Source organism: Bufo bufo, chromosome 6, assembly GCF_905171765.1.
Source record: "Bufo bufo chromosome 6, aBufBuf1.1, whole genome shotgun sequence".
Lineage (NCBI taxonomy): Eukaryota > Metazoa > Chordata > Amphibia > Anura > Bufonidae > Bufo > Bufo bufo.
The window spans coordinates 8128131-8143010 of NC_053394.1; the positions used below are offsets into that span (position 1 = coordinate 8128131).

Below are 14880 nucleotides of genomic sequence, written 5' to 3' on the forward strand. Positions count from 1 at the left end.
ACATAGGACGGCAGGTGACATCTACTACATTATCTGTACTCAGAGAGTTATCACTGTGTTACATAGGACTGCAGGTGACATCTACTACATTATCTGTACTCAGAGAGTTATCACTGTGTTATCTGTGGTGTTACATAGGACTGCAGGTGACATCTACTACATTACCTGTACTCAGAGAGTTATCACTGTGTTATCTGTGGTGTTACATAGGACTGCAGGTGACATCTACTACATTATCTGTACTCAGAGAGTTATCACTGTGTTATCTGTGGTGTTACATAGGACTGCAGGTGACATCTACTACATTATCTGTACTTAGAGAGTTATCACTGTGTTACATAGGACTGCAGGTGACATCTACTACATTATCTGTACTCAGAGAGTTATCACTGTGTTATCTGTGGTGTTACATAGGACTGCAGGTGACATCTACTACATTATCTGTACTCAGAGAGTTATCACTGTGTTACATAGGACTGCAGGTGACATCTACTACATTATCTGTACTCAGAGAGTTATCACTGTGTTATCTGTGGTGTTACATAGGACTGCAGGTGACATCTACTACATTACCTGTACTCAGGGAGATATCACTGTGTTATCTGTGGTGTTACATAGGACTGCAGGTGACATCTACTACATTATCTGTACTCAGAGATATATCACTGAGTTATCTGTGGTGTTACATAGGACTGCAGGTGACATCTACTACATTATCTGTACTCAGAGAGTTATCACTGTGTTACATAGGACTGCAGGTGACATCTACTACATTATCTGTACACAGAGAGTTATCACTGTGTTATCTGTGGTGTTACATAGGACTGCAGGTGACATCTACTACATTATCTGTACTCAGAGAGCTATCACTGTGTTATCTGTGGTGTTACATAGGACTGCAGGTGACATCTACTACATTATCTGTACACAGAGAGTTATCACTGTGTTATCTGTGGTGTTACATAGGGCTGCAGGTGACATCTACTACATTATCTGTACTCAGAGAGCTATCACTGTGTTATCTGTGGTGTTACATAGGACTGCAGGTGACATCTACTACATTATCTGTACTCAGAGAGTTATCACTGTGTTATCTGTAGTGTTACATAGGACTGCAGGTGACATCTACTACATTACCTGTACTCAGAGAGTTATCACTGTGTTATCTGTGGTGTTACATAGGACTGCAGGTGACATCTACTACATTATCTGTACTCAGAGGGTTATCACTGTGTTACATAGGACTGCAGGTGACATCTACTACATTATCTGTACTCAGAGAGTTATCACTGTGTTATCTGTGGTGTTACATAGGACTGCAGGAGACATCTACTACATTATCTGTACTCAGAGAGTTATCACTGTGTTATCTGTGGTGTTACATAGGACTGCAGGAGACATCTACTACATTATCTGTACTCGGAGAGTTAGCCCTGTGTTATCTGTGGTGTTACATAGGACTGCAGGTGACATCTACTACATTATCTGTACTCAGAGAGTTAGCCCTGTGTTATCTGTGGTGTTACATAGGACTGCAGGTGACATCTACTACATTATCTGTACTCAGAGAGTTATCACTGTTATCTGTGGTGTTACATAGGACTGCAGGTGACATCTACTACATTATCTGTGCTCAGAGTAATCACTGTGTTATCTGTGGTGTTACATAGGACTGCAGGTGACATCTACTACATTATCTGTAATCAGAGAATTATCACTGTGTTATATGTGGTGTTACATAGGACTGCAGGTGACATCTACTGCATCATCTGTACTCAGAGAGTTATCACTGTGTTATCTGTGGTGTTACATAGGACTGCAGGTGACATCTACTACATTATCTGTACACAGAGAGTTATCACTGTGTTATCTGTGGTGTTACATAGGACTGCAGGTGACATCTACTACATTATCTGTACTCGGAGAGTTAGCCCTGTGTTATCTGTGGTGTTACATAGGACTGCAGGTGACATCTACTACATTATCTGTACTCAGAGAGTTAGCCCTGTGTTATCTGTGGTGTTACATAGGACTGCAGGTGACATCTACTACATTATCTGTACTCAGAGAGTTATCACTGTTATCTGTGGTGTTACATAGGACTGCAGGTGACATCTACTACATTATCTGTGCTCAGAGTAATCACTGTGTTATCTGTGGTGTTACATAGGACTGCAGGTGACATCTACTACATTATCTGTAATCAGAGAATTATCACTGTGTTATATGTGGTGTTACATAGGACTGCAGGTGACATCTACTGCATCATCTGTACTCAGAGAGTTATCACTGTGTTATCTGTGGTGTTACATAGGACTGCAGGTGACATCTACTACATTATCTGTACTCAGAGAGTTATCACTGTGTTATCTGTGGTGTTACATAGGACTGCAGGTGACATCTACTACATTATCTGTACTCAGAGAGTTATCACTGTCTTCTCTGTGGTGTTACATAGGACTGCAGGTGACATCTACTACATTATCTGTACTCAGAGAGTTATCACTGTGTTATCTGTGGTGTTACATAGGACTGCAGGTGACATCTACTACATTATCTGTACTCAGAGAGTTATCACTGTCTTCTCTGTGGTGTTACATAGGACTGCAGGTGACATCTACTACATTATCTGTACTCAGAGAGTTATCACTGTTATCTGTGGTGTTACATAGGACTGCAGGTGACATCTACTACATTATCTGTGCTCAGAGTAATCACTGTGTTATCTGTGGTGTTACATAGGACTGCAGGTGACATCTACTACATTATCTGTACTCAGAGAGTTATCACTGTGTTATCTGTGCTGTTACATAGGACTGCAGGTTTCTGTGATTGTGCTGTATTACCGGATTGTGATGCGTTTTCTGTTCTCCGCAGATAAAGTACAGGGAATCCTGGCTCAATATGCGCGCTCACGGTCACAACCTCACAATGGACGCACTACAGTTCCAGACTGCGAAGTTGTCGGGGTCTATAGCCAGTGATGTGAGTACAGTATGATGCGCACTATTCCACATGGGGTCATGTGACTGTGGCCGTGTATCACGCTGATCTCTCACGCTGATCTCTGGTCTCATTCATAGTACAAATACAAACACGATTACGTTGCTGAGAGAGGGAAACACATCGGCACTCGGAGCGTCTTGGACGATCCCAATATCCTGCGCTGTCTACGTGTTGCCAAGTTGCAGAGCGAGCAGGAGTACAAGAAGGATTCCCATCATCTCCACTCCCAGTATCATCTCTCCTCTGACATGATGGACCTGGTGCACGCCAAGAAGGCGCAAGCTTTGGTCAGCGACCAGGACTACAAGGTTCTGCTCCACCAGTACACGACCGACTCTAAAGATCTAAGACTGCAATGTGCGAAGCAAGCACATCTGCTGCAGAGTGAGGTGAGAGACAGCATGAGGGTCTGCAGAGGATACTCTGTTATGGGGGATCTGTGGATGACACTGTTATGGGGGATCTGTGGATGACACTGTTATGGGGGATCTGTGGATGACACTGTTATGGGGGATCTGTGGATGACACACTGTTATGGGGGATCTGTGGATGACACACTGTTATGGGGGATCTGTGGATGACACACTGTTATGGGGGATCTGTGGATAACACACTGTTATGGGGGATCTGTGGATGACACACTGTTATGGGGGATCTGTGGATGACACACTGTTATGGGGGATCTGTGGATAACACACTGTTATGGGGGATCTGTGGATAACACACTGTTATGGGGGGTCTGTGGATGACACACTGTTATGGGGGATCTGTGGATGACACACTGTTATGGGGGATCTGTGGATGACACTGTTCTGGGGGATCTGTGGATGACACTGTTATGGGGGATCTGTGGATGACACTGTTATGGGGGATCTGTGGATGACACACTGTTATGGGGGATCTGTGGATGACACTATTATAGAGGATCTGTGGATGACACTGTTATGGGGGATCTGTGGATGACACTGTTATGGGGGATCTGTGGACGACACTGTTATGGGGGATCTGTGGATGACACACTGTTATGGGGATCTGTGGATGACACTGTTATGGGGGATCTGTGGGTGATACTCTTATGGGGGATCTGTGGATGACGCACTGTTATGGGGGATCTGTGGATGACACTGTTATGGGGGATCTGTGGATGACACTGTTATGGGGGATCTGTGGATGACGCACTGTTATGGGGGATCTGTGGATGACACTGTTATGGGGGATCTGTGGATGACGCACTGTTATGGGGGATCTGTGGATGACGCTGTTATGGGGGATCTGTGGATGACGCACTGTTATGGGGGATCTGTGGATGACACACTGTTATGGGGGATCTGTGGATGACGCACTGTTATGGGGGATCTGTGGATGACACTGTTATGGGGGATCTGTGGATGACACTGTTATGGGGGATCTGTGGATGACACTGTTATGGGGGATCTGTGGATGACACTGTTATGGGGGATCTGTGGATGACGCACTGTTATGGGGGATCTGTGGATGACGCACTGTGATAGCTGTTCTTACTGCTGCATTTTGTTTTCCCGCTGTCGCCGCAGTTACGTTTATTAGCCGGGATCGGTCTCTGTGTTTGCGCCGTTTTGACACTTGATGAACATTTCCCATTATTAATTAAGGGCGCAGAAAATAATGCAACACAGGGAATATCTGATGGCGGCGAATGCTTTATCCGCTCGAGGTCTCTGGTATCAGACATGATCCATTATTTACCGGCGCGGCGTGTGAACAAATGCAAACAGCTCCGCTTGACGGCTTGATGTGCGGGGAGGATGAATACGACGACGTTCAATTATTGATGCTGATCAAAGCCGCTCGTTAAACCTCTAATCATCGCAGATTGAGAATATTTTCTTTAGAAAATGGATATCACACATCAAATCCTCATGAAGATTGCAGCTCACACGATGGGGGTTATTAACGAGCGCAGCTCTGGAAGCCTTTTGTTTTAGATAGATATAAGTTTTTCAGTCATCGTTTGATTTTTTTTCTGGGAAAGCTGGGTGATGGCCACCATGTCCGCTGTTATGACGCCCATTGGGGCTGCCACCCACCTACTTGGTCATGCAGGTAGAAGAGTGTTTTGGCGTCCAGTGAACAGGTGATAATTGTTTTCCGCTCCAATAATTCTGTTCACCATAGAAATGCAGTCTCCTGTACAGCGGTTCATAGAACACATCATAACTGGAAGATACATGGATACTAAAGGTGGTCACCCAGACAGGAAGCAAGTGGTTGCCTGGCAACATGAAATAACAAACCTGCAGAATATGCGCTACTAATGCTGACTGTACTGTGTATGGGGGAGGGCACTGCTTACCCATGATTCCCTGCTCTGATGTGAATAATTAATAAGCATCTGATACACTTTCATTACACATTATCACAGTTAAATACATTTGTGTGTGAAAGCCGCTGCCAACAATAATATAATGAATATTAATTCCCCCTATGACCGAACCGTCCCGACTCTGCTCTATTATTTAATGGCTGCCTCTCGTTTACTGGGAAGACGTCCTATTTGATGCTGCTCCTCTGGGATCCTGAATTAATCCCAATCATCTTCCTCTTCCTTCCCCCACAGTCTCGATATAAATCTGACCTAAACTTCCTGAGAGGAGTAGGGTGGGAGTCAGCGGGATCTCCCCATATACAAAGTGTGAAGAAAGCCGGAGAGCTCATCAGTGAGGTAAGAGGTCCTGAGAAAAAACTCCCCTGAGCTCAGTGTCTCCCCCTGGTGTAAGCAAGCTGCAAAGGGGAGTAGGATACTATAACTAGTACAATACTGCATCCTATGTACAAGAACATTCAGTAACTACTATAATACTGCCTCCTATGTACAAGAATATAACTACTATAATACTGCTCCTATGTACATGAATATAACTACTATAATACTGCCTCCTATGTACAAGAATATAACTACTATAATACTGCCTCCTATGTACAAGAATATATCTACTATAATACTGCTCCTATGTACAAGAATATAACTACTCTAATACTGCTCCCTATGTACAAGAATATAACTACTATAATACTGCTCCTATGTACAAGAATATAACTACTATAATACTGCCTCCTATGTACAAGAATATAACTACTATAATACTGCCTCCTATGTACAAGAATATATCTACTATAATACTGCTCCTATGTACAAGAATATAACTACTCTAATACTGCTCCCTATGTACAAGAATATAACTACTATAATACTGCTCCTATGTTTAAGAATATAACTACTATAATACTGCCTCCTATGTACAAGAATATAGCTACTATAATACTGCTCCTATGTACAAGAATATACCTACTATAATACTGCCCCTATGTACAAGAATATAACTACTATAATACTGCTCCTATGTACAAGAATATAACTACTATAATACTGCTCCTATGTACAAGAATATAACTACTATAATACTGCTCCTATGTACAAGAATATAACTACTATAATACTGCTCCTATGTACAAGAATATAACGACTATAATACTGCCTCCTATGTACAAGAATATAACGACTATAATACTGCCTCCTATGTACAAGAATATAACTACTATAATACTGCTCCTATGTACAAGAATATAACTACTATAATACTGCTCCTGTGTACAAGAATATAACTACTATAATACTGCCTCCTATGTACAAGAATATAACTACTATAATACTGCTCCTATGTACAAGAATATAACTACTATAATACTGCTCCTATGTACAAGAATATATCTACTATAATACTGCCTGCTATGTACAAGAATATAACTACTATAATACTGCTCCTATGTACAAGAATATAACTACTATAATACTGCCTCCTATGTACAAGAATATAACTACAATAATACTGCTCCTATGTACAAGAATATAACTACTATAATACTGCCGCTATGTACAAGAATATAACTACTATAATACTGCTCCTATGTACAAGAAAATAACTACTATAATACTGCCTCCTATGTACAAGAATATAACTACTATAATACTGATCCTATGTACAAGAATATAACTACTATAATACTGCTCCTATGTACAAGAATATAACTACTGTAATACTGCTCCTATGTACAAGAACATAACTACTGTAATACTGCTCATATGTACAAGAATATAACTACTATAATACTGCTCCTATGTACAAGAATATAACTACTATAATACTGCCCCTATGTACAAGAATATAACTACTATAATACTGCTCCTATGTACAAGAATATAACTACTATAATACTGCCCCTATGTACAAGAATATAACTACTATAATACTGCCCCTATGTACAAGAATATAACTACTATAATACTGCTCCTATGTACAAGAATATATCTACTATAATACTGCCTCCTATGTACAAGAATATAACTACTATAATACTGCTCCTATGTACAAGAATATAACTACTATAATACTGCCTCCTATGTACAAGAATATAACTACAATAATACTGCTCCTATGTACAAGAATATAACTACTATAATACTGCCGCTATGTACAAGAATATAACTACTATAATACTGCTCCTATGTACAAGAATATAACTACTATAATACTGCTCCTATGTACAAGAATATAACTACTATAATACTGCTCCTATGTACAAGAATATAACTACTATAATACTGCTCCTATGTACAAGAATATAACTACTGTAATACTGCTCCTATGTACAAGAACATAACTACTGTAATACTGCTCATATGTACAGTAATATAACTACTATAATACTTCTCCTATGTACAAGAATATAACTACTATAATACTGCTCCTATGTACAGAAATATAACTACTATAATACTGCTCCTATGTACAAGAACATAAATACTATAATATTGCCTCCTATGTACAAGAATATAACTACTATAATACTGCTCCTATGTACAAGAATATAACTACTATAATACTGCTCCTATGTACAAGCATATAACTACTATAATACTGCCTCCTATGTACAAGAATATAACTACTATAATACTGCTCCTATGTACATGAATATAACTACTATAATACTGCCTCCTATGTACAAGAATATAACTACTATAATACTGCTCCTATGTACATGAATATAACTACTATAATACTGCCTCCTATGTACAAGAATATAACTACTATAATACTGCTCCTTTGTACATGAATATAACTACTATAATACTGCTCCTATGTACAAGAATATAACTCCTATAATACTGCCTCCTATGTACAAGAATATAACTACTATAATACTGCTCCTATGTACAAGAATATAACTACTATAATACTGCCTCCTATGTACAAGAATATATCTACTATAATACTGCCTCCTATGTACAAGCATATAACTACTATAATACTGCCTCCTATGTACAAGAATATAACTACTATAATACTGCTCCTATGTACATGAATATAACTACTATAATACTACCTCCTTTGTACAAGAATATAACTACTATAATACTGCTCCTATGTACAAGAATATAACTACTATAATACTGCTCCTATGTACATGAATATAACTACTATAATACTACCTCCTTTGTACAAGAATATAACTACTATAATACTGCCTCCTATGTACAAGCATATAACTACTATAATACTGCCTCCTATGTACAAGAATATAACTACTATAATACTGCTCCTATGTACATGAATATAACTACTATAATACTACCTCCTTTGTACAAGAATATAACTACTATAATACTGCCTCCTATGTACAAGAATATAACTACTATAATACTGCTCCTATGTACATGAATATAACTACTATAATACTACCTCCTTTGTACAAGAATATAACTACTATAATACTGCTCCTATGTACATGAATATAACTACTATAATACTGCCCCCTATGTACAGGAATATAACTACTATAATACTGCTCCCATGTACAAGAATATAACTACTATAATACTTCTCCTATGTACAAGATTATAACTACTATAATACTGCTCCTATGTACAAGAATATAACTACTATAATACTGCCTCCTATGTACAAGAATATAACTACTATAATACTGCTCCTATGTACAAGAATATAACTACAATAATACTGCTCCTATGTACAAGAATATAACTACTATAATACTGCTCCTATGTACAAGAATATAACTACTATAATACTGCTCCTATATACAAGAATATAACTACTATAATACTGCTCCTATGTACAAGAATATATCTACTATAATACTGCTCCTATGTACATGAATATAACTACTATAATACTGCTCCTATGTACAAGAATATAACTACTATAATACTGCCTCCTATGTACAAGAATATAACTACTATAATACTGCTCCTATGTACATGAATATAACTACTATAATACTGCCTCCTATGTACAAGAATATATCTACTATAATACTGCCTCCTATGTACAAGAATATAACTACTATAATACTGCCTCCTATGTACAAGAATATATCTACTATAATACTGCCTCATATGAACTGGAATATAAGATGTTGAATTCCCTGCGCTTTGAATTTTCTCTCCTCAGACCAAATATCGTCAAAGTCCCGGATCAATGTCATTTACAGCCGTTACAGACTCTCCCAGCCTGCTCCATGCCAAGAACAGCTATCAGCAGTGCAGTGAGGTCAGTATAACTCTCCAGGAAATTATACCGTATGCACTAATGTAATGTAAAGAGATGACTGTACAGTGCATTGTGTAGAATGAAAATTCGCAGAGAACGTTCTGCACTTACACTAGACAAGGAGTATTATGCTGGGAGATTTCAGCTTTGGAGCTGCAAAATAGTGAGTACAGCTCTGGAGTATAATACAGGATGTAACTCAGGATCAGTATAGGATAAGTAATGTATGTACACAGTGACTGCACCAGCAGAATAGTGAGTGCAGCTCTGGAGTATAATACAGGATGTAACTCAGGATCAGTACAGGATAAGTAATGTATGTACACAGTGACTCCACCAGCAGAATAGTGAGTGCAGCTCTGGAGTATAATACAGGATGTAACTCAGGATCAGTACAGGATAAGTAATGTATGTACACAGTGACTGTACCAGCAGAATAGTGAGTGCAGCTCTGGAGTATAATGCAGGATGTAACTCAGGATCAGTACAGGATAAGTAATGTATGTACACAGTGACTCCACCAGCAGAATAGTGAGTGCAGCTCTGTAGTATAATACAGGATGTAACTCAGGATCAGTACAGGATAATTAATGTATGTACACAGTGACTGCACCAGCAGAATAGTGAGTGCAGCTCTGGAGTATAATACAGGATGTAACTCAGGATCAGTACAGGATAAGTAATGTATGTACACAGTGACTGCACCAGCAGAATAGTGAGTGCAGCTCTGGAGTATAATACAGGATGTAACTCAGGACCAGTACAGGATAAGTAATGTATGTACACAGTGACTGCACCAGCAGAATAGTGAGTGCAGCTCTGGAGTATAATACAGGATGTAACTCAGGATCAGTACAGGATAAGTAATGTATGTACACAGTGACTGCACCAGCAGAATAGTGAGTGCAGCTCTGGAGTATAATATACTGTATACTGTTGCTCAGGGTGTTAAGCCCTCGCTTAGTTGTTGTGGTATGACTTCTTCCATCTTTATTCTTGCAGAGACTGTATAAATCGGGGGATCAGGAGTCGATGCACAGATGTACGTTGCCTCCGGATCATCCGGACTTCGTTCGCGCTCGAATTAATGCGGCTCAGATAAGTGACGTACGTTTCTTTTCTTGTCTGGATCGATGTAACTAGGGAAGGATGATTTGCTGACATTTGTATCATTTACAATCTTATCCATCTTATATCAGCTCCAGCTCAGCTGCACTGTGTCTCTGCACTGAGAGGTAGTGTGCAGTCCAGGGCCTGTCTCTTGGTTTCTGCTTTGTTCCTGCTCTATACTTTACAGTGCAGCTTTGCTCAGTTTATCATATTTATGGAAGAAATATTGTGACATACATAGACAAGAAGATTTGAATGGTTTTTTATTCATCTTTTCTTTTGACAGAAAGCCTACAGGACTCTATGGGAGCAGTCTCGTGCGGCGGGCTATGACCTGCGCCTGGACGCCATTCCCTTCCAGACCGCCAAGGCATCCCGAGAGATCGCCAGTGATGTAAGATATGGGACTGCATGATTAAGGAATGTTTTTTCCTAAAATTACAAAGTCATCCAGAGCGCAATGCAAAAAAAACGTTTGGAGGCTTTAACCAGCTATAAGCCCAACCACTAGGAGGCAGCACCTGCGCCCGGGGTCTTCACCCCTGAATACCATGTGTATTGCAGTTATGTCTCCATGGCACAAATCTCATTATTATTCCTGCAGTTCCGCTACAGAGAAGCCTTTGTGAGGGACAGGGGGCATCAGATCGGCTTCCGCAGCGTCAGCGATGACCCCAAAACACAGCATGTTATGAAGGTGGGCAAACTCCTGAGTGACCGGGAATACAAGAAACTGTCAGAAGAGAGCAGGTCCCGGGTCCGAACTCATATGGATCAACCAGGATTCATCCAGGCCAAGAAGAGCCAGGAGCAGGCCAGCGACATCAAGTACCGCCAGCACCTGCACCAGTACACGTGTGACCCCGAGCAGCTCGCCCTGAAACACGCCAAACAGGCGCACGGACTGCAGAGCGATGTGAGTGCCAGACTCCAGGAGAATGGGAGGTGGGGGTCATCCAGAGTGAAGACCTTGTATACGTACAGGTCCGAGCCCCCCTCTGTCAGCCAGAGCTGAGAGACGCCACAAGGAGCAGCCCTCCCGGCCCGAGTACGGACGAGCTGGAATCAGAATTCATTCTTATCTTCTCTTTCCAGGTTAAATACAAATCTGATCTCAACTGGATGAAAGGTGTGGGGTGGACGCCCCCCGGGTATTACAAGGTAGAGCTCGCCCGCCGGGCTGCGGAACAGAGAAATGCGGAGCATGAAGCGCTGCGCCGTCCGGAGGTTGGAGACTACGCAGCGGTAAGTAACACTTGGGGTACAGGATAATGACGCTGACACTCGGGGTACAGGATAATGACGCTGACACTCGGGGTACAGGATAATGACGCTGACACTCGGGGTACAGGATAATGACGCTGACACTCGGGGTACAGGATAATGACACTGACACTCGGGGTACAGGATAATGACGCTGACACTCGGGGTACAGGATAATGACGCTGACACTCGGGGTACAGGATAATGACACTGACACTTGGGGTACAGGATAATGACGCTGACACTCGGGGTACAGGATAATGACACTGACACTCGGGGTACAGGATAATTACACTGACACTCGGGGTACAGGATAATGACGCTGACACTCGGGGTACAAGATAATGACTCTGACACTCGGGGTACAGGATAATGACACTGACACTTGGGGTACAGGATAATGACGCTGACACTCGGGGTACAGGATAATGACACTGACACTCGGGGTACAGGATAATGACACTGACACTCGGGGTACAGGATAATGACGCTGACACTCGGGGTACAGGATAATGACGCTGACACTCGGGGTACAGGATAATGACACACTGACACTCGGGGTACAGGATAATGACACTGACACTCGGGGTACAGGATGATGACGCTGACACTCGGGGTACAGGATAATGACGCTGACACTCGGGGTACAGGATAATGACGCTGACACTCGGGGTACAGGATAATGACACTGACACTCGGGGTACAGGATAATGACACTGACACTCGGGGTACAGGATGATGACGCTGACACTCGGGGTACAGGATAATGACGCTGACACTCGGGGTACAGGATAATGACGCTGACACTCGGGGTACAGGATAATGACACTGACACTTGGGGTACAGGATAATGACACTGACACTCGGGGTACAGGATAATGACACTGACACTCGGGGTACAGGATAATGACGCTGACACTCGGGGTACAGGATAATGACGCTGACACTCGGGGTACAGGATAATGACGCTGACACTCGGGGTACAGGATAATGACACTGACACTCGGGGTACAGGATAATGACACTGACACTCGGGGTACAGGATAATGACACTGACACTCGGGGTACAGGATAATGACACTGACACTCGGGGTACAGGATAATGACACTGACACTTGGGGTACAGGATAATGACGCTGACACTTGGGGTACAGGATAATGACGCTGACACTTGGGGTACAGGATAATGACGCTGACACTCGGGGTACAGGATAATGACACTGACACTCGGGGTACAGGATAATGACGCTGACACTCTGGGTACAGGATAATGACGCTGACACTCTGGGTACTGGATACTAACCCTCATTAGTTTGCATATCCCCAGTGTAACTTTTCTTATAATGCTTTTTAGGGTGCAGAAGAATCTTTGGGGGACGTAAACCGAGACGCTTCTGAGATCCTTCAGGTGAAACGGAGAAAGATTCTTCCTATGAAGAAATGAGGGGCGCTGATCCTGGGGTGTTGGGGTGAAGATTTTGTGGACGCACTGGGCGGCTCCTGCTATGAAGATGTTGCTATTGTTATTATGGTGCCTTCTCCCCGGTGATCTTCTGCCGCTGTTCCATGCCTCACCTCTAGAGGGCAGTGTACTATAGTGATGAATGGGGAGGACTCAGCAGCACTATCAGAGTGTTACTCCGCAGTACCTTAAAGTGCTTGTAATGAAGCTGCGATGTTCACTGGACACAGTGGAGGCTGCTGTAATGTATTGCGCTGTAGATTTCTAGACTGGCAGGATCAGTTTCCGTATAATCCAGAAACATGAAGATGAATATTTGTAGACCTGAGATGTGTTTGTAAGAAATAAACAAGATTAATGCAGCAACTGTGTCAGTCTCTAGGACCCTGCGCTATACATCCGGACTGTGTCAGTCTCTAGGACCCTGCGCTATACATCAGGACTGTGTCAGTCTCTAGGACCCTGCACTATACATCAGGACTGTGTCAGTCTCTAGGACCCTGCACTATACATCAGGACTGTGTCAGTCTCTAGGACCCTGCGCTATACATCAGGACTGTGTCAGTCTCTAGGACCCTGCACTATACATCAGGACTGTGTCAGTCTCTAGGACCCTGCACTATACATCAGGACTGTGTCAGTCTCTAGAATCCTGCGCTATACATCAGGACTGTGTCAGTCTCTAGGACCATGCACTATACATCAGGACTGTGTCAGTCTCTAGGACCCTGCGCTATACATCCGGACTGTGTCAGTCTCTAGGACCCTGCGCTATACATCAGGACTGTGTCAGTCTCTAGGACCCTGCACTATACATCAGGACTGTCAGTCTCTAGGACCCTGCGCTATACATCAGGACTGTCAGTCTCTAGGACCCTGCGCTATACATCAGAACTGTGTCAGTCTCTAGGACCCTGTGCTATACATCAGGACTGTGTCAGTCTCTAGGACCTTGCGCTATACATCAGGACTGTGTCAGTCTCTAGGACCCTGCACTATACATCAGGACTGTGTCAGTCTCTAGGACCCTGCGCTATACATCAGGACTGTGTCAGTCTCTAGGACCCTGCACTATACATCAGGACTGTGTCAGTCTCTAGGACCCTGCACTATACATCAGGACTGTGTCAGTCTCTAGGACCCTGCGCTATACATCAGGACTGTGTCAGTCTCTAGGACCCTGCGCTATACATCAGGACTGTGTCAGTCTCTAGGACCCTGCGCTATACATCAGGACTGTGTCAGTCTCTAGGACCCTGTGATATACATCAGGACTGTGTCAGTCTCTAGGACCCTGTGATATACATCAGGACTGTTTCAGTCTCTAGGACCCTGCACTATACATCAGGACTGTGTCAGTCTCTAGGACCCTGCACTATACCTGAGGTTGGAGAGTGACCTCTTGGCCACACAGTGACATATTTAAAGAGT

The 14880-nt window shown here is 42.4% G+C and overlaps 1 protein-coding gene across 1 annotated transcript in view; it reads left to right on the forward strand.

The window, feature by feature from the left end:
* Nucleotides 1–13812, forward strand: part of LOC121004617 (nebulin related anchoring protein) — a 113316-nt gene extending 99504 nt beyond the window's left edge. The window contains exons 32-40 of the mRNA XM_040436847.1: nucleotides 2878–2985; nucleotides 3084–3395; nucleotides 5603–5707; nucleotides 9516–9614; nucleotides 10617–10721; nucleotides 11011–11118; nucleotides 11329–11640; nucleotides 11820–11969; nucleotides 13342–13812. Of these exons, the coding sequence (XP_040292781.1) occupies nucleotides 2878–2985; nucleotides 3084–3395; nucleotides 5603–5707; nucleotides 9516–9614; nucleotides 10617–10721; nucleotides 11011–11118; nucleotides 11329–11640; nucleotides 11820–11969; nucleotides 13342–13431 (1389 nt within the window). The 3' untranslated portion in view covers nucleotides 13432–13812. The remainder of the gene's footprint in view (nucleotides 1–2877; nucleotides 2986–3083; nucleotides 3396–5602; nucleotides 5708–9515; nucleotides 9615–10616; nucleotides 10722–11010; nucleotides 11119–11328; nucleotides 11641–11819; nucleotides 11970–13341) is intronic.
* The last annotated feature ends 1068 nt before the right edge of the window (nucleotides 13813–14880 follow it).